Raw genomic sequence first — 26,928 nt, 5'->3', positions numbered from 1 at the left:
GTCAGACCACTCTGTTTTATTAGCACAGCGCTCTGCTAATAACACCCAGATAATGTGAGCGGCCATACAAGACCCAAACAGTCTTATTTATGCAGATAAAAGAGCGAGAATTAAACAAAGGGACAAAGAGAGCAAAACAGTAAAATTCACCTGGGGCACAGCATGCATATCCTACTTCCTTACTAACTCTTATCGATCTAAGGCTAATGCTTCACCAATTGCCCTTAAAATGGTGCAATTGCTCTATGTTAATGTCTGTATTCCTGACACCTGGATTGCAGCATTCCAGCAATTTTGCTTAAAGGTGCAGACAGCATTTCTTTAATCCTTTCTATTTTTACAATATAATTCATTCTACTTTCACACTCTCTAGCTAGTCCCTAGGAAGTACAAAAGTGCAAAGAAAACTGCATCTTCCACCAATCTGCTTCTCATGGATGAGAGTCTAGCATCACAACTCTGTTGAAGAGAGTGTACTCTTCTGGGCTACATTCAAATAACCTACAGGTTCTAAATCTTTGGACTGCTCCTTCTGTATTTTGTTATTTAGAAGCCACATTCACATCACATCTGAGTATGGGATGGTTGAGTGTCAGAGGAGCAGTGTCATATTTTATTAATATGGCATTTGACAGCTGTTAACCAGTGAAATGCGAGACTGGTTTGAATAAAAGAATACACTTGATCCTGCTGAGATTAAACCCATTAACCTGTAAGCCATGTATATTGAATTAGCAAACTGGCAAAATGAGTGTGTGTTGTGCTACTGGAAATCAGGTAGAATGGAACCCTCATATAATGACATGTGTTGATTATTTTGCTCAGTTGAATGGAGTTTCATTATAACACTAGTGTTTACCTGACAAAGAGATTCAGTATGTTCATGTTACTTCTTTCACCTTCAGACTGGTAGACTGGTCCTTTCTTTACCCACTGCATTGGAAGGGACACTGGTTAGTGTTTTGTGTGTGGCACACATTTGTGGAAGACCACATCTTCACTTATAGTGGTGAACAGATGTACAAGTTTGGGAACTAGGGATTCACGCTTACTACTGCTTCTTCCCCCATGGGAAGATAATGGCTGCTTCCTTCCCCATCTCCTCTACTTGGGCAGAGTAGTGGAGGAAGGGGACATGATAATCCGCTTGGAATGTAGCATCGAACACCTGTTGATACTGGCTGCATTCCAAGGAGGATTTTCAGAGTAGAAGTCAATTATAATGGAGGGAATATTCACCACAAGAGTAGTAAAAGTCCACTGAATTGCACTCGATGAATTTGGGGCTTCCACTGCATTCTACACTGAGAAATTACACTGTGTTAGAACAGGAGATTGAGGAGTTGTAGGAAATAATGAGATGAAAACAACTCAGCGTAGAGGGTGACTCTCATAGTTAACCCTAGGGTTCACCACAGCTTGCTGATGTGATGTTATCTTCATTATGTCTCTGTGTATATCTTTTATATCATGTTACTTATGATTCCTAGAGGTTGTGCTCTAATGTAATGTAATTTACTAATGTAAACAAGATCAGTAAGGGGGGTTTCAGAGTAAGAGAGTTCACTGAGAGAGCAAATGGGTTCTTCCTAATTCTATCAGAAACGTTTTTCATGTTAGTTTTCTTTAACTGTTATGTCCTTTTTCTTTATAAAAATGGAGTCGTCATGTCACACCATTGCTTTGCCTACTCTCAGAGACTGAAACGTGGAGAATTACTTTATTGAACTTGTATCAGAGGGGTAGCCGTGTTAGTCTGGATCTGTAAAAAGTGACAGAGTCCTGTGGCACCTTATAGACTAACAGACATATTGGAGCATAAGCTTTCGTGGGTGAATACCCACTTCATTCATCCGACGAAGTGGGTATTCACCCATGAAAGCTTATGCTCTAGTACGTCTGTTAGTCTATAAGGTGCCACAGGACTCTTTGTCGCTTTTTATTGAGCTTGGTTCTCTCATATGGGATAAGATATTGCTCCGGTATTGTGACTCTAAACTCCTTTATAAACAAATCTTTGATAATATGTCTAAGGTGTAACTACTTGTTTGTTGGGAATGTTTCAATGTAATATAACTGGAAAATTGAGCTGAATTTCATTTTTGTTTTTGTTTTTGATTTGATGGATTCTTTTTTGTGATGTTTGTCTTTTCTAGGAAATCCATGAACTATTCAAAGATTATGAATTAAAGTACTGTTATGTGGACAGAAATAGAAGAACAGGTAAGAATTCAGAATATTCCAGTATTTAAGATTGTATGTTTCCTGGTAACACATTTTGCATTCTCTGATAGAACTAGCAGTCAACGTCTTTTGCCACATATAAAATCATCAGATTGTGTCTGCCCACTACTTTAACTATTCCTAGGCTTGTTCTTTGGCTGCATAAATTGTGACTGTTTCCAACTCCCATTAATGTCAATTAATGGGAAATGGAAAGCCTCATATTGACTTCAGTGGGAGGTAGATTGGGCCCATTATCTGTGAATCTATAATTATGACCCCTTCAGTAATGCACCCTTCGGATGGGTCTAGCTAAACTGCTTAATCCACTTGTGAAAGACAGATCCATTGGTCTCTGCTAGGACAAGCCCTGCACACCCGGATAACTCTGTAACAGAGGGGCTATTCCAGGTCTAGGTTTAGGGATTCCAGGTAATATAAGAGCAGATATACTCTATTTACTTAATCAGTTCTGAAGGCTGTGGAGGTTTTTGCCTTGTTTTGGAACTGAAGGGAATTAGCAAGCTTTTAAGGGTGATCTTCATGTTGAAAACTGTGTCAGTTTTGGCCTTGCTATATGTCTCCCAGGCATCTTTGGTGTTTCTGGCTGCTGCTCTTAGCAAGTATGGTGTGTTTGTGCAGCAGTCTCCTAATGATTTGCTTGTTTGCACAACCTGAAAATTGCCAAGTTTGGTAACAAGTGCTGCAGGCTGCTATGTATCAGTATCCTGTCTATTTCAGTGTTTTATTTTCTAGGTATTGTTTTGAAATGCTACTGGTTGAAGCTGCCATAGGAGGAGGGCATTAATCTTAATGTTTACTCTGGTTCCTCTAAATCTTATGTCAGCCCAGAATTACCAATCAGAAGAAATATTTTTCCTCTGGACTTATACAGTTGGGTATTCTAGTTCGGAGGTTCTCACAATACACTTTTTGGTGGCCTCAGAGTGCGACCACCAACTCTTGCTGGTGGCCGCTATGACAATTTTTCTTAAAATACTTAATTAACTTTAGGAAAAACAAATAAATATGCACATATACATGTTCAAATCATTATAATTTATGTAGGTTTTTTTTGAAGACTCAGTAATAAAAATAATGTACAGTTCTCTATTTTTACTGGACCTACACAGAATAGAAACACAAATAAGGTGCTTTGCACATTCTTGTCTTTTGTTGTTGTTTTGTTTCTTTTTGGTTGCCTTTTCTTTAAAGACTTGCTAGCTAGTATGTCTGCTGCTGCAAAAAGTAATATTTGTATGTTTGTTAATATCACTTTTCAAAGCAGACTTCCTACCTAGCTGGGAGGCTGTGAAAAGTGATATTAACAACCATACAAATACCAATTTTCACAGCAGACGTACTCAGCTCTGGCAAGGCAGGGGACAAATTAAGCCCTGGATGGGGAGGTGGGTAGGGTGACAGTGGGGGCCAGGGGCAACTGGGAGGGGGTGGTGAGCCCAGGGGCCAGGCTAAAGCCTGCCACCCCATGGCCAGAGCCCGAGGCCGCAGGAGGCTGTGGGTTCAGGGACAGTGGTGAGGTTAAGCCCAGAGCTGGCACCCCCCATCATGTGGCTGGGATCCAGGGCCAGAGCCCAAAGTCCCATGACTGGAGCCTGCCACTCCAGGCTGAAGCCCGAGCCTCACTACCCCTGGGAAGGTGGGAAACTCATTGGCTGCATGCTCATCTGGCGTTTGTGGCTCCGGATGGGGGGAGGGCACAACCCTTCTGGTGGCCCTGCGGGGAGAGGTATTGCTCTGCACCTCCACCCCAGTCACTGCCCAGGAGGTTGTGGCCACAAGAAAATCTGCTGGTGGCCGCATTTGAGAAACGCTGTTCTAATTAGTTTTAGTTGCTGGGTTTTTGGGTTTTTTTTCTTTGACTAAAATTCTTACTAAAGTTTAAGTGGAGGAGTGGCAGCCAGCTCCTTATTGGGGGATGGCCTCACAACTCTTGTTCCTTCCTCCCTCTACTGGAAGGGAAAACCTTACCCACTTGTGTGGGCAGGGATACGAGCACTCATATAGTTTCTTACCATTTAATTGTTTGTTTTTTTTCTTGCACAAAGAAAAGAGACCAACTCATGTTCTCAAAGTGGGCATAAGCACAATATGTATATTCACCTTTGAGACTTTTGTAGTGATGGGGACTGGGTGACACTGATTTTTCCCCTTTCATTGAGGGGAGATCCTGGCCATAGCTCAGTGGCTTGAGCGTTGGCCTGCTATACCCAGGGTTGTGAGTTGAGTCCTTGAGGGGGCCATTTAGGGAGCTGCACATAAAAATCTGTCTGAGGACTGGTCCTGCTTTGAGCAGGGGGTTGGACTAGATGACCTCCTGAGGTCCCTTCCAACCCTGATATTCTATTACATCTTCTCTTATAATCTCACCACAGATCCTCAAAGATTTCTCTCCACATCTACCTAGATAATATCCAAGAGACAAGGTGGGTGAGGTAATATCTTTTATTGGACCAACTTCTGTTGGTGAAAGAGACAAGCTTTCAAGCTATACAGAGCTCTTCTTTAATAGCTCTCTCTTGTGGCTTGTAATATGCAGGGCCGGTGCAGGGATGTTTCGCGCCCTAGGCAAAACTTCCACCTTGCGCCCTCCCCCATCCCTGAGCCCTGCGGTGGCTCCCTGCCCCCCCCCCGCCCTGAGGTTGCCCCCCCCCCCACCGCAAGTCTGGGAGGCAGGAGAAATGAAGCAGCGACAGCGTGCTCGGGGAGGAGGTGGAGCAGGGGTGAGCTGGGGCGGGGAGTTCCCCTGCATGCCGCGCCCCCCTGCCCCAGCTCCCTCTGTCTAAATGCCGGCGGTGGCCGAATCTTCGGCCGCCCTGTTCGCTGCCAAAGAAAATGCCGCCCCCCAAATCCTAGCACCCTAGGCGATCGCCTAGGTCGCCTAATAGGTTGCACCAGCCTTGGTAATATGGCATTTTTGAAAAGATCTCTCTTATCTTACTGTTTAGAAGATGACCACTGCAATGAGATATAAGTCAGCTTAATGTATGTGAGACTCAATCTGATTAGCAACAAAGAATCCTGTGGCACCTTATAGACTAACAGACGTTCTGCAGCAATCTGATTAGTTTCCCCCTACAAAAACAACTCCAGCATTTCAGTAAAGGCTATTTTTAAAGGCAGGTACATCCATAAAAACTTACTTTCGCTTATATGAATAGTATTTGCATATGTCAGCACTCTTATGTGCACACACTATCATGTGGGCCCCTGTCCATCTTATCACATATCTCTTAGAAAATTTTGGCCCTTGAAGGTCATTATCTAATTTTTTTTGTTCTTTTGAGGGATAAATCACTTTATTTTGTGCTTCAAGAAGCCCTTGTAACTTCCATTTAAAAAGCTCTTAGTGTCTCAGAATCCTAATATGCACCTTACAAAATTTATGAAACTCTTTCTGGGTTACTTGACTCTTTCAGGCTCAGGTTTCTTATATTGCAGATTATTTTGCTCATGTCAGTAACTTTGGCTTGCAGAATCAGCTAGTAGTTTTTAACATCCGTAGGGTTTTACCTTTACTCACCTTTAATTGTGCAGCTGTCTAAATGATTATTGACACACTGAAGTAAACACAGTAGAATTTCATCTAACCCAATATTATCCCCTTCCCCCCCCCCAAAAAAAACCCATTATTCAAAATTGGGTTATATGCCAACATGTGCATTATTTGTATGGAAAAAATCCCATTTGTCTAAAATCCTTTTTGTCCAGATAAATTAAATGTTCTCAGTTTAATTCAGATAAATGGAGTTCTGTGGAGCTATACAACAATTTAAATCATAAAATCTGTCCTGTAAGATCCTTCCTCTTCTGAGTGAAAACTATAATTACAATTTATCTTCAATTTTCTCCCTTGTTTTTTCTTTATATTACTTTACATTAAATTACTTTCTGTGCAGTTTTGAATTTGTTTGTTCAGTCAGATCACAGAAGAATTATCAATTGAACAGAAAACAATTGAACAATATTTTGTTCTCTCAAACTATTGTTGATTTCCACAGAATCTAACTCCATTTGTCTATGCTTTCTTTGCTATTATTCCTAAAATACCAAATATCATCCTTCTGGAAATAAGCCATAAATATTGGGCTGTGCAATAGTCTAGTTTAGCCATGCTGTCTGTTTGAGAATTTAACTGACCTCGTCTTTATTTGTCGTTTTCATCTGTATATCACCATATCTTTTGAATTGTTACAGTTTGTAAAATCAGCTATGGTGTGTATATATACACACAAACACACTGGGTGATTGTGTACAGGATACCTGGCAACTTATACCTTGCACAGGAGAGCAGAACTGAGACCTTAGATGTTATAATGTTTGTTGGTAAGATTTGTGCTCTGTTCTGGTGGCTTTATAAACTGATATAAGACAGTCACAGCTACAGCATGATTTAAACTTTACTTTAAAATATACTATTTATAAATCCTACTTTAGACTGTTTTAACCTCTGATTATTCAAGAATGAAAGAAAATGTTAGCATGTATGCTTCTGAATAGTGTCACCTTACTATTCAGTTTCTCTCTGCCTGTGCACTGGTGTTAGAAACAGATGATGAATAGGTTATCTGGAAAAAATGTTTTCTGTTTTAAACAGTAATCTTGCAACCAGAGCTTCCTGGAGTTGAATTTCAGGAAAGGTTTCTATTGAAATGTGATACATCAGCCAAAAAAAAAAAAAAAAAGTTATGGTACACTTGGCAACAAATTTGCCCAGAACTGCAGTATGATAATTCATTAGAAGAGAGAGTATTGCCAAGACTGCTGTGAAAAAAATGTTCTCTAAGTAACGGCAATGGGACATATGCTTTATAGCAGTGAATTCCATGCTATTTAAACTTCAGAATAGCAAATAACACATCATTTTTTTTTTGTCCTTAAAAGTCTTCTTACAGATGAGATAAATAAAGACTGGGGAAGAAGAAGCCCCATTCCTTGTTGTTGGGCAGCTGAGACCTCAAATGTTGTTGTATAAGAAAACATGGTTGTCCCAGTTTTCAGGCTGTGGTCTAATACAAATAAATAAAAACAGATATCGTTTCTGCTGTGATTGCCTAAAGACATTTATCTATTTTTGCCTTTGGACCACTGTGGCAGAGATTCTCATTTTTATTCTCGTTTTTAGTGTCAATCTCACTAGTCTTATGTTTACTGTCAGGGGCGGCTCCAGGCACCAGCATGCCAAGCGCATGCCTGGGCTGCAAGCCACGGGGGGCGCTCTGCTGGTCGCCGTGAGGGCAGCAGGCAGGTTGCCTTCGGTGGCATGCCTGCGGAGGGTCCGCTGGTCCCGTGGCTTCGGCAGACCTCCCACAGGCGTGCTGCCGAATCCGCGGGACCGGGGACCTCCCGCAGGCAAGCCGCCGAAGGCAGCCTGCCTGCCGTGCTTGGGGCGGCAAAATACCTAGAGCCCCCCTGTTTACTCTTACCCTCCCTTTAACACAAATTAATATACCACAAGCTGTTTTTCTGAGATTATCACACTTCATTTTAAATTCAAACAAAAATTTGAATACTGAGATATTATCCAAAATGCCCATTAAATCTGAAATCTAGATCTGATCATGCCTTTCAGTGCTCAGTCTGACTGTGTCCCTGAATATATTCTGTTCTCCATTAAACAATAGCTTTGTGGGCCTGGAAAGCATCTACACTTGAGCAATTCACCTGTATCTGTAGCCGGTCTTTGATGTGCCTTGCTGTGTGGGTTTGTTTTGATTAAGTTCATTATGGAAAACTCACATTCTGCAGTGCTACAGGACATAAAAACAGTATTCACACCAAGAACAATATATGCCAAAAGATTGGTGGCTAAAAGTTTGGATAACAGGCATGTGTAGTGTCATATGTTGTGCATTGAAGAGTAATTTTAGAGACAACACTGATATATGGCACTTTCCTTTTCCTCCTGACTCAAAAAGTGGCCTAGAACAATGGCTCTCAACTTTTCCAGACTACTATACCCCTTTCAGGAGTTTGATTTGTGTTGCATACCCCCAAGTTACACCTCACTTAAAAACTACTTGCTTACAAATTCAGACACAAAAATACAGAAGTGTCACAGCACACTATTACTGATAAATTGCTGACTTTCACATTTTTGTCACAGATCAATTGGAATATAAATATTGTACTTGCATTTTAGTGTATAGTATATAGAGCAGTATAAACAAGGCATCATCTGTATGAAATTTTACTTTGTACTAACTTCACTTGTGCTTTTTACGAAGCCTGTTGTAAAACTAGGCAAATATCTAGCTGAGTTGATGTACCCCCAGAAGACATCTATGTGCCCCTAGTTGAGAACCACTGGCCTAGAAAAATGGTGATTTATACATTGTCATAATGGACCAAGTCATTTTAATAACTATGCCGCTTTGAATTCAAGCATCAGTATTAATAACGGTGGTTATTGTAGTTTGGTGAATTTAACATCTGTATTTTAAATGGCAATTTAACATGCAGATCTGAATTGTCTGCACCTTTGCCTCTGCCTCTAAAGACTCAGAAATGTGCACCTTCAAATCTGTCATCCCCATCAGATCTGAAGAAGAGCATTGTGTAAGCTTGAGAGCTTGTTTCTTCCACCAACTTTCTTTGTTCTCTTACAGCGTTTGTTACTCTGCAGAATGGAGAGCAGGCTCAAAATGCAATTCGGATGTTTCACCAGTATTCTCTTCGTGGAAAAGAAATATCAGTGCAGTTCCAACCAACAGATGCTTTGCTATGCATTACCAATTTGCCCACCTCATTTTCATTACAAGAGTTTGAGGAACTAGTGTGTGCATATGGCAATGTTGAGAGATGTTTTTTGGTCTATAATGAAGTTACTGGCCATTCCAAGGGCTACGGGTTTGTGGAATACATGAAAAAGGATTCTGCTGCAAAGGCTAGAATGGAACTCCTGGGGAAGCAATTAGGTGAAAACATCCTCTTTGCACAGTGGATGGATGTTAATCAGTTGACTACCGATCTTGTTCATTCTAAGTGCCTTTGTGTAGATAAACTCCCCAATGACTACACTGATTCAGAGGAACTGATGCAAATGTTCTCATTTAAGTATAAACCTGTGTTCTGCCAGGTAGGTCTCCTATGAATTGATGTCTTTTGGAAGCTGAATATGGAGATGTATATAGCTTTGTGTTTACATATTTTATTGCATGCCTACCCATTGCTTTGGTTTTTATGTAACTAGACTAGTAAGTGGCTTAATTTGGGAAGCCTAGTGGGTGATTATGTGTATATTGTGATGGGCTGAACCACCTGGAGTGTCACCTGGTGTGCTGGGATGCCACTGAGTCAGACTATTCTGCCAGCCTGGGTCCCCTTTACCTGACCTTGCTGGGTTAGGCTCCCCAGTCTTTTCCAGCCAAGCACACAGGCATGGCCAAACCCAGCTGCACAGAGAGACAGAGATCCACTCTGGGAAGACTCAGTTTAAGGGGCTTGCCACAGCACCCAGATGTCCACCCCCCCCCTTAGAGTACAGACCCCAAATTATATTAAATTTGCCTCTTCCCTCTATGTGAAGGAGGGTGTACACAACTTCTCGCCCCCCCCCCGTTAGGAATCACATAAACTGGGTTATAAACCAGAAATAAATGTATTAACTATAACAGGTGTATTTTAAGTAGTTAAGGAGGAAGCAGACAGAACAAGGCAGATTACTAAGAAAATAAAATAGAGCATGCAAACTAAGCTTACTACACTAAAGAAACTGGTTACATGTAAGTTCTCACCCTAAATGTGGTTCTAATAATCTTCTTCACAGGCCAGATGCCCTTCGAGCCAGGGCCCAGTTCTTTCCCCTAGTTCAGTCTTAATTGTTTCCAGCAGTCATCTTGGGTGAGGTAGCAGGGGAGAACTGACCGCCTGGATTATCTCACTTCCTACCCTTAAATAGGATTTTCATAGAGCGGGAGTCCTTTGTTTCCTAGTTTGACCTCTCTCCCTCCTGCCCCCAAAGCTTCTCATGGAAAAGTACAGGATTCAAGATGGGTTCCAGTATCAGGTGACACGGTCAAATGCCTCTGTAGGGCCCCTGTAGCCATTCTTCACAGGCTGACCCACATGTTCACAGGAAGACTAAGATCTTTTACAGTCCATTGGCTCTTGCTGATGGGCCATCAGCTTTTTCATTAATGTAACTTAAGTGTTAGCAGGGGGTGTCACCCAAAGTAACATAGTTGAAATATAGATACCTAGTCAATATTCCTAATTTCAGATGCAGAAATGATACATGCATACAAATAGGATAATCATATTCAGTAAATCATAACCTTTCCAATGATATCTCACATGAGCCATCTTGCATAAAGTATATCTCAGTTATGTCATATTCATATCAAACGCATATTTGCATAAAGAATGTGGAATGACATGTCACCTATACATCATAATATATGATGTGGTATAAATGTTTTATTGCCATGAGTTTGGAATGACCAGCATAAGTCACTGGGGAGTTATGCAGGAGGTCATCCCAGCTGAGTGCCAGTAAAACATTTTATTATACATTCTTTCTCCATGTATTTTATGGAAGCATTATTTCAGCAATGTTTTCGAGAACTTTGTAAATAATTCTTATTGGTAATATTTTTTGTATTCCTCAATCATAAATCCAGTTTGTATTAATATCTTGAGTCTAACTGTAGAACACTTAGAGAGATTAAAATACATTTACTACATCTTAGAAACCTCTAAAAATGTCTAAAATAGTTTTTCCATAAGTCATAAAGTTACATCTTCAGGACCTAATAATTTCTGATATGCCAGCACAAGAAATAAGTGCTATAGCTATTGGAAAAGTGAGTCTTACAGCTCTCCAATTGTATAAAGGCTTTCTTCCTAGCACTGATGGTTGCCAAGATATTGGACCCTAAGCTGGTCACTGACCTAACATTTTTTATTAAGCACCTCAGACCAGTGTAACTAGGAGGGGAAACAGAATGAAACCTTTTATTGAAGTCATGGGTGATTATAGAATCATAGATTATTAAGGGTTGGAAGGGACCTCAAGAGATCATCTATCTAGTCTAACCCCCTGCTCAAAGTAGGACCAATCCCCAAATGGCCCCCTCAAGGATTGAACTCACAACCCTGTGTTTAGCAGGCCAATGCTCAAACCACTGAGCTATCTTGTGAGTGAGTGAGTGGGTGGGTGGGTGGTTTTTTTTTTTTTAAGTATCTCTTGGAAAGCTGCTCAAAAGATTTGGATTTTTAGTGTTCTTGGTGCTGATGGATTGTTAGTGCGTAGAGTGATTCCTAGGGTATGGCTACACAGGCGAGTTGCAGCGCTGGAAAGCCTCCACCAGCGCTGCAATTAGTAAGTGGCCACACCTGCAGGGCACTTCCAGCGCTGCAACTCCCTGGCTGCAGCGCTGGCCGTACACCTCACTCAGCATGGGGAATAAGGATTCCAGTGCTGGTACTGCAGCGCTGGTCATCAAGTGTGGCCACACACCAGCGCTGTGATTGGCCTCCAGGGTATAAGGATGTATCCCAGAATGCTTTTATAAATTACTCTCTTTGTTTTGTTATGCAGCCTCTCTTTGTTTTGTTATGAACGAGCTCCGCGCGGAGCTCCGTTGCGCTGCTGCTTATCTAAAAAACAAACAGAGCTCCTGTTTGCTGTGATCATCTGTACCTGGCTGTAAACAATCAAATGAGAGGCAGGCAGGGAGCGAATGAAACAGCGGGGAGTCGTGTTGGTTGCAGGCTGTTTGCAATTAAGAGTTAAGACTAAGGGGTCGGAAACATGTTCTGATTTTTCAAGGCAGGAAGCTAAACACACAGTGTTGGCTCCAAAAATCCCCTCTCTCTCTCCCCCCGCTCCCTGTCACACTAGACCCCACTCCCCCCCCCTCTTTTGAAAAGCACGTTGCGGCCACTTGAATGCTGGGATAGCTGCCCATAATGCATCACTCCCAACAGCGCTGCAAATGCTGCAAATGTGGCCACACACCAGCGCTGGTAGCTGTGAGTGTGGCCACACACCAGCGCTGGCCCTGCACAGCTGGATGACCAGCGCTGCAAACTGCCAGTGCTGCAAACCGTAAGTGTAGCCATACCCCTAGAGTATAAAGATAGAAGGGACCATTAAAGCATCTAGTCTCACCTCCTATATATCAAAGGCCATTAAATTTCACCCAGTTCCTCTGTTTTGAGCCCAATAACTTGTATAAGGCATTCAGTCTTGGTTTGAAGACAGCAAGAGATGGAGAATCCATCGTTTTCCTTGGTAGTTTGCTCCAGTGGTTCATCACTATCACTTAAAAAATTGTACCTAACCTCTAATATGAATTTGTTTGGTTTCAGCTTCAAGCCATTGGTTCTTGTTTTGCTTTTCTCCAGTAGATTAAAGAGCCCTTTAGTACCTGCTGTTTTTCTCCATGTGAAGGTTCTGGTACACTGTAATCAATTCACTTCTCACTCTTCTTTTTGATAAGCTAAAGAGAGAGAGTTATTAAGTCTCCCGCTCTAGGGCATTTTCACCAGCCTCGGATAATTTTTGTGGCTCTTTCTTGCACCCTGTCCAATTTTTCAAGTTCTGTTTTAAAATGTGGACAGAGCTGTACGCAGTGTTTCAGTACTGGTCTCACCAATGCTGTATACAGAGGAAAAATCACCTCTCTACTTGTACTCACTGATCCCCTGTTTAGACCTTCAAGGATCACATTAGCTCTCTTTGCCATGTCATCACAAGGGGAGCTCTAAGATGCTGTATAGAAGCTGTTAGTGCCAACCTATCTTCCTCTACTTCAGAATCATTAAGAGGCTGTAAACAAATTCCTGTTACAGGCCTTATTACTTTCAGGACTAAACAGCTGAGAATTAGATTTAAAGGGGGCTGTCCCTTCTCTACATCCGGACTCTCATCTATATATAGTGATATAACTTTATATCAATTTCATTGTTGTATTAAGTGTAGTTGTAGCCATGTCAGTCCCAGGATATTAGAGAGAAAAGGTGGATGAGGTAATACCTTTTATTGGACCAACTTCTGGATTTATGGCTTATTACAACAACTTGTAACCCACCTCGTTTTGTCCTGTGACTGCAGAAGTGTTAATGGGTCACTGTATCTAGAATGGTCCTTTACAATATGTGATAACTACTTAACCTAAACAGTCTGTTCCACCTTGCATTTTTCTGTGATACTAGAAGTACCTTTCCCAGACCTGTAGAAGAGCTCTGTTTGGCTCGAAAACTTGTGTCTCTCACCAACAGAAGTTGGTCCAATAAAAGATATCCTCACCCACCCTGTGTCTCCTAGACCAATTCCAGTCATTTTGGGAATGGACACTTCTGCCTAAGGATATGGTGCAATTTCAACTCTTTTATTTTTTTAAAAAAATCCATTAACTCTGATGTAAAAGACTATGAACTAAGGATGAAACAGTGTCAAACAAGTAATCCCTGCCTTTTTCCAGTCCACTTAGGTATACTAAGCAGATAGCAGATTGATGGATCTGGTACATTTTCTTCAGCACTATTCAACTACAACCTCCTTTCTCTCAATAAAATGCATGAGATCTCAGTAATCTGCATTGTTGTGTTCTTTCATTAGCTTCCATCCTTCTGTTTTTCATGTGGCCTTGCAAACTAACTCATCTGTTGTTCCTGAAAGTCTGTTTAAACCAAATATCAAAGAAATTATAATTTTCTTACCATGGAAAATAAAAGTGAATGTAAAAATAGTGATGTGCTAAACTTTACATTCAAAATTTAATTCTGTATCTTTATATTCTATAAAATAACTGTCAAATATATTTCATAGCTAAGGTTCTTCATGAAATTAGCTGTAAAGGCATTTGATAGTCAACTAGGCACAACATGGTAGTCATCTGCAAAATATTATTTGCATATTATATTTAACATGCATGAGACAGGAATGTGTACCTCTAGGTAGACTATTAAAAGTTAGTATTAAAAGTTAGTTTTGTTTTAGGATTGTTAAAGATTTTGCACAGATTTTGCTCAATGCAGGGGGAGGAGAAAATGCTTTAAAATAATTGCTGAATGTTTGTAATGTGTTCAGTGTATTGTGAAATGCCATTTCAGTTTGCTGAGGATGAAGGCAGTTATATTGGTGGCTTCGCAGTGATTGAGTATGAGACTGCAGAGCAGGCTGAGGAAGTGCAAGAAGTCACAGATGGTATGACTATCAGAGGAAAGAGAGTCCAGGTATCATACTGTGCTCCTGGCGCACCAGGACGAAGCACATTAGCTGCATTTATAGCAGCACAACGTATGGTAAGAGACCTTCCATTTTCAAAGAGAAAACACTTTAAATGTTTATATTATATGTTTTACATATATGAGAATTTATAAAATCCATTGGAAGAGAAGCCCACAAGTGCTTTTATAATCAGCTTAGTATTTTAATAAGATTATTACTCAGCCAAGTGAAAATTCTTTTTGAACAGGAGAAAGCTATTCGGCTCAGTGAAATGTTAATACTTAAATTATAGTTCTATTCTGACAAGTGACTCTGTAAAATGACATTGTGGAGTTCCAGGTTTATTTCCTCACAGTGACTACACATCAAAATTGCTCTGTTTACAAATGAAAAGATGATTTCGCTAACCAAGAGCTTAGGTTATAACTCAGTCTGTTCAAAGTGTTACTCTGCATCTACACAAGAAAAGTGGTTGAGTTTATGTTGGAGTTGGCTAGCTCGTGTTAGCTAGCCGGCAAACTTAGCCTTCTTCCTAGTTAAGACAAGGACATACATGAACAGCAGGGATCAGGGGTAAGAGATTGTTTCAGTTCAAAACTAAACTAAACTAAACTAAAACTAAAGAGAGAGTGCTTTTTAACAGCTAGGTTGGTTTAAAATGAGACAAGTAAAGGTAATTTAAAAATAAATGTCAGGGTAGTGGGAATGTCTTCGTTTCATGCTTGGTGTAGAATGAAGCTTTTATGCCCTGCATGTCATATCAAATTATTGCTTAGAAAATTGGATGTGAAGGTAAGTGGTACATGAAGCTGTCTTGAAGGTTGTAGCAGAATATTCTCATTACTTTGGATAGCTCTGAGTAAACTCAGCTGCTTTTCTATAGAGTTATTTACCTCAACTCTGTAGAAGAGCAGCTGAGTTTAGTGTTATTAAAGATGGCATATTTTATTGGTCTTAATGGTGGACTACATCTCCTTCTTTACTTTCCAGAGTTGTGGGGAAAATGTTTTTTTTTCCAGGAAGAAAACTGCCCTGTGGGTGTTATGAGTGTGTGTGTTTTGTGTTGCGAGGGGGTAGGGTGACAAGTTGGGGGTAGGAGTTGCTGTGGGGCACATTTTTTGAGCTTCTATTTCGTAATGAAATATTTACATGAAGAGAATTTGTATTTGAAACCTTTTTGTTCCTACAAACATTACATTATAATTTCAGTCTGTGAATGAACGGTTTAAAGCAGCGGTTCTCAAACTGTGGGTCAGGACCCATAGCGGGTCGTGACCCCATTTTAATGGGGTCGCCAGGACTCAGTCAGTTTTGTTGACTCAGGGCTTCAGTCCTGGGTGGTGGGGCTCAGGTTACAGGCCCCCTTCCTGGAGCTGAAGCCCTTGAGCTTTGGTTTTCCCCCATTCCCTCACCGCCTGGGACGGTGGGGCTCAGGCTTTGGCCCTGCCGCCTGGGACGGTGGGACTCAGGCTTCGGTTCCCCCTCTTGGGGTCGTGTAATAATTTTTGTTGTCAGAAGGGAGTCGCGGTGCAATAAAGTTTAAGAACCCCTGGTTTAAAAGGTTGAGAGAGATGTAATGAGATTATTGAGGTGCTGTTATGCCTGTTAGTTTTTTACTTTTCTTATTGTTTCCTATCTAGAAACCTAAAGGGGAAGGAGAGAAATGCAGCAACCGTGATAATTTCAGTGTAAAGTAAATGCTGGAATATGTTACTAATGAGCTGTACAGTGAAAGGATTAATTACATATATTTTGTGAAAGGAAATTGCAGGAACACTGATCTTTGAACTCTGGTGTGTGACACATGGAGATCAAGGAAATAGGTTTAGATCCATAGTTGGATACTATTTGTTTTATAAATAAAGGGTTTGCACCAGCAAATTTGTTTGAGGTAGTCATGGCAACAGAATATGCTTTTGTTTAATCCTGAGTCTAATGTTTCTGTATTTCTATTAATTCCAGATGAGAAACAATAGAAAGGGATTGCTTCCAGAACCAAATCCAGTGCAGATTATGAAGAGTTTAAATAACCCAGCCATGTTACAAATGTTACTGCAGCCCCAGTTGTGTAGACGTGCTCGTAAACGTGGTAAGCCTTTCTAAAAAGAGATAAATGAGAAAATAATTCTGTGTGGTTAGTGTTACAACAAGCTTTAGCTTAAAAAAAAAATCAGGAGCAACTTTTTAAAATACATATGTTTATAATTGCCTCGGGATAGTCCTCTTCACAAAAGTGACAGAAAACAAATGGACAATAAACTCTCATGACAGTTAATTTAAATGAGAGACAAACTGGATGAGGTAATATCTTTTATTAGACCAACTTCTGTTGGTCAAAGAGACAAGTTTTCAAGCTACACAGGGCTCTTCTTCAGGTCTGGGAAAGGTAATCAGAGTGTCACAGCTAAATACAAGGTAGAAAAGATTGTGAAGCATTAGGATTTAACGCATGTTTCAAGACACCATTCCTGATGAAGCGGGCAATTAATACCTCTGCAGAGGTGTCGCTCAAAAGCGTCTCTCTCTCAGCAACAGAAGTTGCTCCAATAAAAGATATTACCTCACCTGCTTTGTGTCTCTCATATCTTGGGACCAACATGGCTATAACACTGCAAACAGTGAATTTAAATATCATTGCTCCTTGTAAACACCCTCATGCTAACTCTGCAATCTACGTATATTTATATTAGAAATTGGTATAAAACAAAACCTTTCATCCAAACACCCTCAGACTTTGGGGATCTGGTTCCAGATCTGAACTTGCAACTCAAGTCCCTCTCTAGTTCATACTGTTTTAAAATTATTTCTTTCTTGCATGTTACCATAGATGTATATACCATTTTACAAGCACGCTGTTAAACAATGTCCTTCTTCCAAAGGAACTTTCCTTCTAATTTGAATGGACAATAAATTAAAAATAACGTATCATGTTTCAAAGAATTGAAGTGTTAGCAATAAGAATGGGAATAGTCAGTCTGAAGAGATCAGTGAGGGAAGACTCAGGGCAAGTCTACACTACAGCACTACATCGGCGCAGCTGCGGTACGTCTTCACCAGCGAGAGCGTGCTCTCCCGTCAGCACCATCATTCCACCCTGGCGAGAAGCGGAAGCGCGTCTCCCGCTGACATAGCGCTGATGTGGGCAGCGTAAAACTTGTGTCACTTGGGTGTAGGGGGGGGTTCACACCCCTGAGCGACGTAAATTATATCAGCTTAGGCTGTAGCATAGACCTGCCTTAAGAATGAATGGCTGTGCTATAAGTATTATGGGTGTGGGTGAGAATCTATGCAGTGCCTCTAAGACAGTTGGGAGGGATGAGGATGAGGTGGCTTTAAGCTACTTTAGCACCCTTCCAATCCTGGGTTGCTCTGGGGGATGGAGAGGCCCTTAGTTTAACTTAGACAGCCCTCAGAGCTTCTCTATGGGTATGTCTACACTGCAAAAAAAAAGTGTGTTCTTAACTGAGGTTAGCTAACCTGTTCACTAACTTGGGTTAAAACACACCTTTTTTTGCAGTGTAGACATACCTCAAGTTAGAGCAGCTTCCCTGGGCTGCTCTGTGGGCCACAGTACTGGGTGCGGTGGGCCTGCACCCAGCACAACTCTCCTGCTCCCAGGATGGCTCCGTAATGCAGGAGTGGGTCTTTGGGAGGCAGCCTATGGCTTCCTCCATCAGTGCCCGCTTGGGAACAGTCCTCTTGCTGCTGGATAGAGGGGTTTTAGGATCCTTTTACCTGTCATGACATGGCCAGAATGGAGATGAGTATCTTGCCCTCTGTGCAGGTGAACCTTAATTTTTCAATGGTTCCTGGAAATTCAGAAAATTGAAATTTTGGGAAAAACAAAATTCCACTCTTGGGGGCATTTCTGAATTTTGCATAGAGTTTGGATAATCAGAATTGTACCTGTATTTCAAGGAACGGGTGTGTGGGTCTCTATAGTTGTGAAAAAGTGTATATGTGGCTTTTTATGAGAGAGCAGTAATGCATTAAAAGGTATCTGTGAAGGTGGGGAAAGTGCAAGACAGCTTTGAGTGTGGTTGTTTTCAGAAGGTTGGCTGTAAAAATGTCACGGTGTGGTTTCATATTTGTCTCACGTTGGCTTCTGTATTAAATTTGCTCAAGTTACATTTAAAAGGATGGCTTTTCAAACTGTGACAGCCTTGCAGACTCACTATGGGAAGCTGGATTCCGTCTGACGTGTACATCATGACCAGTGGTGAGCTGCAGCCGGTTCGCACGGGATCGCGCAAACCGGTTGTTAAATTTAGAAGCCCCCTTTAGAACCGGTTGTTCCTGGAGGGACAACTAGTTCCAAAAGGGCTTTTAAATTTAACTAAAACTCTAGCAGCTCTCTACCCTTCCCCCAGCCCCAGCTCACCTCACTCTGCCTCCTCATCTGAAGCTCCTCCAGCTTCTCCTCCCCCTCCCCAGCTTCCCGCGAATCAGCTGTTCGCGTGGGAAGCCTGGGAGGGCTGAGAAGAAGCAGCGCTTCCACCAGGTGAGCTGGGGCCGGGGTGCCAGCGGAAGGAGGGCTCCAGGCGGCGTGCCTCTCGGTGAGGTCCTGGCGAGACTCTGGGGTCGGGCGGCGCGGCTCCTGCCCCCAGGGTCCAGCTGCGACCTCGGCCGGGTGGCATGGTTCCTGCCCGGCCGCCGCCGAGTCCGGCCGCCGGGTCCGGGCGGGCGGTGCGGTTCCTGCCGCCGCCGCCGGGTCCGGGCGGGCGGCGCGGCTCCTGCTGCCGGGTCCGGCCCCCGGGTCCGGGCGGGCGGCGCGGCTCCTGCCCCGGGTCTGGGCGGGCGGGCGGCGCGGCTCCTGCCGCGGTCTGCCCAGCCCGGGTCCGGGCGGGCGGCCCGGCTCCTGCCCAGCCCCTGGGTCCGGCCCGGGTCCGGGCAGGAGGCGCGGCTCTGTCCGGCCTGGGTCCAGCCCCGGTCCGGGCAGGCGGCGCGGCGGCTCCTGCTCAGCCCCTGGGTCCGGCCCCCGGGTCCAGCCGGGCGGCGTAGCTGTTGCCCAGCCCCCGGGTCTGGCCCCGACCTCAGCCGGGCGGCGCGGCTCCTGCCCGGCCCCGACCTTGGCCGGGTGGTTCCGGTCCCAGCCCCAGGCCAGCTGGGCCCCCACCTCCAGGCAGCACGGTAAGGGAGCAGGGAAGGGGTGTTGGAAGAGGGCAGGGGAGTTGGGGGGGTGGATTAGTGTTGGAGCAGTCAGAGGGCAGGGAATAGGGGGATTGAACGGGGGCAAGGGTCCTGGGGTGGCAGTCAGGAAGGAGCAGGGGTTGGATGGGCGGTGGGGGGCAGTTAGGGGTAGGGATTCCAGGGACAGTCAGGGGACAGCGAGAAGGGGTGGTTGGATGATGCAGGGGTCCCTGGGTGCCATCAGGAATGAGACAAGGGGTTGGATGGGGTGGCAAGGGGCAGTCAGAGGACAGGGAAGGGGGGTGGATAGGGCACGGGTCCCTGGGGGGGGCTATCAAGGAACATGGGGGGGTTGGATGGGGCAGGAGTCCCCAGGGCATGACCCCTCATGGGGTGAGGAGGAGGGAACCGGTTGTTAGTATTTTGGCAGCTCATCACTGATCATGACCCATACTAAAGATTTTGTAATCAGAACTTTCTTAATAATTCTGTTGGTAAAGCTAAAAAGAACCTTAGCTGCATTGTCTCTGCAGTGCTAAAAGGGGTAATAAAGTATTTTACTTACTGAAGGAAGCATATGTGACCCTGAATACATAAAGCAGCAAATCTGTTTAGTAAGGAGGGGCCCTTTTTTGTGCAATCACTTTTATTTCCATAACTCCACCTGAAAGAAGTCTGTATGGAGGGGATGTGTAAGAACAACTGAGCATGTGGAAGTGCACAGTGGATCTCTGCAGAAAGGGCATGATCTCATTGGATGGGGACTACTCCAGGGAGAACAGCAGTGAAGTGAGACTCTTTAAGGGAGCACAGAAGCACAATTTAAAGGGAAGGAACAGCATAGGTTGATGGCATAAGCTGCTATTTATGCAATACTTTGATAATTCTTTGCACTTCATAACTTTACCAAAGCACTCTCAGGACACGCCTATGGTTATTACTGTATTACTCATTGTAAAACTGGGCAAACTGAGTCATAGGAAGGTAAGTAACTCACCCAGAGTCCAACAGGGAGTCAGTGGCAGAGCCAGGAATAGAACCTACATGTGATATTCTTACCCTCTCCACATCTAAGTGCCACTTAACTGCTTATTTCTCCCATGCTGCTTCCAGAGTGAATAGAGTTTAGTTGTGTGTAACTTTCCTAATGCTGTTTCCCTTCCTTTAACATCTCTCTGCTTGTCTGTCTGTCTTCAGATTGTGAGATCCTTGGAGCAAGGATTGTCCCTTCTTGAATATTTGGAAAGCTCCCAGCATGTTATGGGTGCTACCATAAATATATGAAATAAGAACAATAACCCAGTCCCTGCGCTAACCACAAAACTACAAGCTTCACCATATTTTTAACACTGTCTCCTGAATTCTTTTAAAAATCTCACAGTTCTGTTTGTAACTGAATATTTTGAATCTTTTAATTTCCAAAAATTCCACATGTTTTTATTGCCTGTCATCATTTGTTTCCTCAGACTGCTGAGGCTCCCCCTGTTACTGTGAGCACTCTGTAGTATTGTAAAATGGCGAGCAGCACTGCTGAAGAATCTGCATTTAGTCTTTATTTTAACTCAGTTTCTGTCTAGTGTGACAGTCCCTAATATAAACCCTGATCGTGCTCCCACTGAAGTCAAGGGGAGTTTTGCCATTCACTTCTAAGGGCCCATTGATGACATGTTAAATTATTACCTGTTTACAATTGACTGCACAGAAATTGTATGTCCAGTGACTATATATCTATTGAAGCACTTGAACTCAGGCCCCAGTCCTGCAGTTTAGGGTGAATGAGAAGACCTGTGCACCTTTGAGGAACCCTGTTGACTTCAGTGGGGTTCCAGGCAGACATAGCAGTTCTCCTAAGTGTATGTAACTGTTAAAAATCATTCTTTGCCTAACTTTTAAAAGTTCTATAAATTTGTCAAGGATGCTATCTTGTGTTTTCTCAAGCAGTTCTTGGAGTATCTGCTGGTTTACCTCATCTTATAAATACAGCAGCCAGTCCAGGATTTTTCCATTTGAATAAAGTACACCAGGTATGTTTATCAGTGTGAAAACATTTATATCAATTTATGTATTTATGCAGTATTTTTCATTAAAACGTGTAACAGATCTCAAGAACTGACAACTAAAATCAAATGTTTTTGTTAAAATGGCTTCGTATTTAACATATACTGTATAAAGTAATTTCAAGAGACTGATTTAAATAAGATATGAGATTTGACTAATCAAAATTGAGGAGTGCTTACTGTCTGTATGCAAATTACCATTTTATTTTTTCTGAATTTTTGATTCGCGGTTACCTGATTGTTTTGTGGTAGGGAGAACTTATTGTTTCTAGAAAGAACATCTGTTTCCAAGTAACAGGTTGAGCAATAAGGACCATTGATTCATTTTGTATGCAGCAAGAACAAAGCCTTTTTGGAAAATAAGTCTGATTCAAGGCTGGAAGTGTGTTATCATTGTCTTTATTTTTAAAGCCTGTAAAGTGTACTACATAAATAGTAACAACAACAATAATTTTGAGATGTTAGTTTTTAGCTAAAAATAAACCAAAACTGTGTATTACTGAAGTGTTCTCAGAGTTCTTGTGGTGTATTGTAAGGCTCCTATGACTTCCAAACCACTAGGAGCCCAACAGTAGTAAAAGGAGATATTCTGGAAGCTCATACAAAGAATCCAAAGTTCATAGGGGTATCTTGTAGGGAGATTTGGGATGAATCTACCCTCTAACTCAGGGACGAGGGCTGGGCTGGAGTAGCAGCTTTTGTCCACAATCAGTACTCCCTTTTGCACCAATCTATTGGGTCAACAGGCCACCCAGTTTCCACTTCTGCTTACCACATCAGGACTACTGTAGGGGCCTCCATAGTGTGGACTCTGCCAAGGAGTGAATTTTACCCTTAGGAAATATGAGTGGGGTTTTCAAAAGTACCTAGAGAAGTTAGGAAGCTCTAATACCACTGATTTTTAAATGAGGTTTTTGCTCCTTACTCTATTCAGTACTTTTGAAATTCCTACTCGAAATAAAAAAAATTCTTATTTATTCGTTACTATTTCTACTATACTTTTAAGATCTATAGCTCCATGTCTGTTAAGAGAGATTGAACTAAAATAGGAGAGATTTTCTTCACAGTAAAGTCACTTTGCTCTCTCTCATTTTTCTATTATGCGTTATCTAGAGGCATGTATTCCTTTCAAATGTTAGGTATGTTGTTTAGATCTGCAGCACACCATATAATGAAATACATTTGCTGCATGTTATAAAGTTTACTGAACACAAAGAGTGTTATTATTTGCTTGCATTTTTAAAGTATATGTATGACATTTTCCTCTGATATATTTAGTTACTGTTGCTCTTTCTATGGTCTTGTAGATTTTGTGCTTCCTTGGAAGGCAACATAAATGCTTTGTAATCAGTTGGAAGGAGGCACGTTGTACATAGTTGCAGTATGACTGATGATGATCCACTGCTTTTTGGCTTAAATATACTACAGCCAAACAAGCTAGTGCTGTTGGATAGGCTCATGCATTTAATATTCTTCCATGGGAGCTCCTGGTTTTAATTAGTCACTAAACCTGGCCCAGTAAGCTGAATTACTGACAGTAATTTAATTATCTAGGTTCCTTTCATTGGCACTTGTGTACCCTTATTCTGTAATGTATCTTTTTGGGGTACTCTTCAGTGCCAGAGAATCTGGTCACTATTTCTTTCTTGGAATTCAGTGTTGTTATGTACAGGAAAAGAAGCTGTGTTACTTTCTAGCTTTTTGTTGGTTTGTCAAAAGAACACTGGTTCAGCTTATTTCTACATTCCTTCCTGCATATGTTGTTTTTGCTGTGTGGAATTGACAGTTCAAGATTTTGTTAAATGATACATTGAGAGGAATCACTTTTTAAAAATATGATGCCAAAACATTGCTTATAGAATAAATTATAGATAATTAGGAGGACATGACAGATGAGAATTTGAACAGTTGTTTGGATGACTCACTGAATAATTTTTTTAACTTAGCTACTCTTGCTATTTCTTAATGACAGACATTATGTGCCACCATAACACATTTTGAACAGTTAGAGTTATGTATTAACTGAATGCTCTAACTGTTTAACAGCTCTTCCTGTGATTGATCCAGAGAGTCTGTTTTGAAGATTCAGCCAAACAATTTTCCTAAAAGTTTGTCATTTAATCAGTACATTTTCTTTCTTGATGTAACTCAGAAAATACAAATAAAATGATAAAAAATAAAGATGTACTGGCAACATCAGACGCAGGTCATTTCTACTTGAGATGCTTAGGACAGCAGTCCGGACTCAATGCACAAACATATTGATGCGGTTAATCCAGATTTGGCCCCTGTTTGTTTTGCAGAATTCTGTTTTTGCAGGTTTTTAGAGATTCCTTCTTTTGTGTGTTGATATTATTGTAAATAATTTCCAAAACACAGAGGACTGTTCTGTGACATGAATGTCTGTCCCCTACGTGTTCTGAGTTTAGTTCCTAAGGAATCTGCATCCCTGCCACATTGGGACACAAACTGTGCTGGCTATAAATGTCTAGAAACATTTGTGAGGCAGAGTTCTGGCAAAGCCATAAAGCATGCAAAGCCCTACTTGCTCTGCTCAGCTGCTTCTTCAGTTTTCAATCATTAGTGGTGATCTGTCTGCACTCACACAGTGAAGAATTTTTATTCCGTATTTCTAGTCTTGCCTCACAGAATGCGTTCTTTAAATGCCAGAGTGCTACAGAAAAAGGTTTATAGAGACCTGGAGCAAATATATGTTTTGGCTGGCAAATCCATGTTCAAGAACCTCTTGCTCTCCAAGCATGATGTTTGACTAATTGTTTTCAATAGTCATGTAGTTAGCACAAATTATAGCAGTGGTTCTCAAACTTTTGTACTGGTGACCCCAAGCCTCTGAGTGTGACTCTCCCCCTCTTATAAATTAAAAACACTCTTTTATATATTTAACACCATTATTAATGCTGGATGCAAAGCGGGGTTTGGGGTGGAGACTGATAGCTCACAACCCCCCATGTAATAACCTCACAACCCCCTTAGGGGTCCCCCAGTTTGAGAACCCCTGAAGTATAATTTGATGCTCCAGTGTGGATAGCCATTTCTTTTAAACCACCATGCAATCCAAAAACCATACTGTAGAATACCCCCAAGGCAAAGTTCTAGTATGGCATCTCAACATGCTTCGTTAAGTCTCTTGCTTGTGGGTGAAAACCGTGTTACAACAGTGTTTTAGTGTAACTGTGCATGAAAACCATTTCAAAAAGCATTATGAGCCACAGTGTGAACATAGCCTGAATAACTAGCCACGTTATGAATGTTCTGGGAATAGTGCTCTATGTAGGATACTTACCAATGAGAAAGGGAAGACTCATATATGTGTAGGTATCCTCTCCTGAAGGTAGCATTAATGTTTAGAGACTGTGCAGCAGTATATAATAGCCCCTAACTATCCCAATATAACCTAATAAAGCAGTGAGATGTTTGGAGCAGACGCCATGTAAGAAATAAATACACTGTAAAGCACAATACAATAAACTACACTTATCCTCTAAAAAGCACCCAGAAAATCAAACTGGAGGAAAGGAAGGATAAAGGGAATTCAGAATCTTCTGCAAGCTTTGATTGCAAATGAAGCAAGGATTTGGTTTTATGGAGGGGAAGTCACTGACTTCAGATAAACATAGATATGGAAAGTCATTCCCCTTTGTCATGTTTATTCATAAGTTGAAAGTATCTGGCCTATATCACATCAGCTGGAAATCTTGCAACAAGTGTGATTTTTTTGTATTCTTTAACTCAGTGGTCCCCAACGTGGTGCCCACGGGCGCCATGGCGCCCACCGGGGCATTTATGTGCGCCTGCCTAGTGCCCAGCAGGGGAGAGAAGCTGCAGCCCTGCGCCTGCCAGGGACAGAAAACTCCGGGGCTGCGGGCGCCGGTGTTCTCTGTCCTCACAGCTTCTCTCCAGCTTCTCTCTTCTTTCTGGATTAAAATATTATGTTATATTAAATATGTTTTTCGTATTATTTAACGTACAAATACAAAATAAGCCTTGAAAAATTGCTGGTGCCCGCCACACTCTTCTGAAAACATGAATGTGCTACTGGCCACAAAAAGGTTGGGGACCACTGCTTTAACTAATGCTTCTTGTGTCAATTTGGCAGAATTCTGTTCTGGGGAATACATCTAATTTACTGCTACAGAACCTCTCACACCTACAACTGGCACAGAAGCAACTAATTACAATTGAGAATATTCAAACTAACAATGTAAGTTCATCATTTTAACTTCAGTTATCTACCTATCTATAGTTTTATTAACTATTTTCTAAAACAAATAGGACTTTTTTAGCCTATTAAAACTTTAACCATCTAGCATATGTAGAAGAGCTTAACTGTATGTGAAAGCCTGTGGAATAGCTAAGGAAAGATGACTGTAGTCATTTACAATGCTTCTTGTTCTTCTTTATAGAAACCTGGCTTGCTTGGAGAGCCTCCACCAATGTTACTTCAGACGGTATTGGGAACAAGGCCAATACCATCAGTGAGTGCAGATCCGGGAAACAATGGAGAAGCGCATACATGTAATTGACATTTTGTTTCATACTATACCAGCAGAAATGTCCAGTTTGAAAATTATGCAGCTGACTCACTCCTACTTTTTTAACAAAAGTGAGAATGAATAGCTTTAACCTTATCACCACAGAATAAGGAAGCCACCAAGCCTAACAACAATGTGAAATACAGGAGCATTTAACAAAATAATTATGTTGATTATTGCTGTATTGATCGGTTTGCATTGGCTGCTTTCACTACCCAGCACAAACTCCAAGGCTTCCCAGTTACACAAACTTCGATATTTTATGAAAAAAGCAGCAATGCAAACAACGGGCATATTTCCATTTAGCTTCTAAAGCAAATATAGATGAGGATTCTGGCACAGACACCTTGGTTTCATTGCCTTCTCTTCCAGAAGATTCCCATATTTTTGTTTTCCATGGTCTGTATTTGCCAGGCATGTGCTTGAGTATCTAAATCTCCAGCAGGCCGCTGTCTGCTCATGTTAATTTTGCAGGCTTAAATATCAAAATCCAAACAAATTCAGAATAATTAGCATGGTATCATATATCCCATACACACTTGCTTACATCTTGGTGTCAGTTCAGGCTGACCATGAAGTTTATCACTTAAGTCAAGCAGGTATAGAATTGAAAGAAGCCAAGAGTAAGCAGAATAGTAAAATGTGAACAGAAATGGGCCACATATTCCAAGGAGAGGCTAAGCATGAACAGACTTGCTGGTTAACTCCTTTATGCTAGGAATGAGCTTTTCTGGATGTGAGCCAAATTTATAACAGCAGCCTCTAA

The 26,928-nt window shown here is 41.8% G+C and overlaps 1 protein-coding gene across 6 annotated transcripts in view; it reads left to right on the top strand.

The window, feature by feature from the left end:
• The window catches only part of RAVER2 (ribonucleoprotein, PTB binding 2), a 64,606-nt gene that overhangs the window by 22,113 nt on the left and 15,565 nt on the right, over nt 1–26,928 (top strand). For 5 of the 6 annotated variants that reach the window (XM_039483502.1, XM_039483506.1, XM_039483505.1 and 2 more), the window contains exons 2-8: nt 2,157–2,223; nt 8,853–9,322; nt 14,305–14,496; nt 16,385–16,511; nt 21,491–21,576; nt 25,727–25,831; nt 26,034–26,145. In XM_039483502.1, coding sequence (XP_039339436.1) covers nt 2,157–2,223; nt 8,853–9,322; nt 14,305–14,496; nt 16,385–16,511; nt 21,491–21,576; nt 25,727–25,831; nt 26,034–26,145 — 1,159 coding nt within the window. The remainder of the gene's footprint in view (nt 1–2,156; nt 2,224–8,852; nt 9,323–14,304; nt 14,497–16,384; nt 16,512–21,490; nt 21,577–25,726; nt 25,832–26,033; nt 26,146–26,928) is intronic. The other variant, XM_039483503.1, reaches the window with a different exon arrangement.

This window comes from Mauremys reevesii, linkage group 8, assembly GCF_016161935.1.
Source record: "Mauremys reevesii isolate NIE-2019 linkage group 8, ASM1616193v1, whole genome shotgun sequence".
Lineage (NCBI taxonomy): Eukaryota > Metazoa > Chordata > Testudines > Geoemydidae > Mauremys > Mauremys reevesii.
The sequence above is the reverse complement of the archived record's forward strand: the minus strand, read 5'-3'. Positions and strand labels throughout refer to the sequence as shown.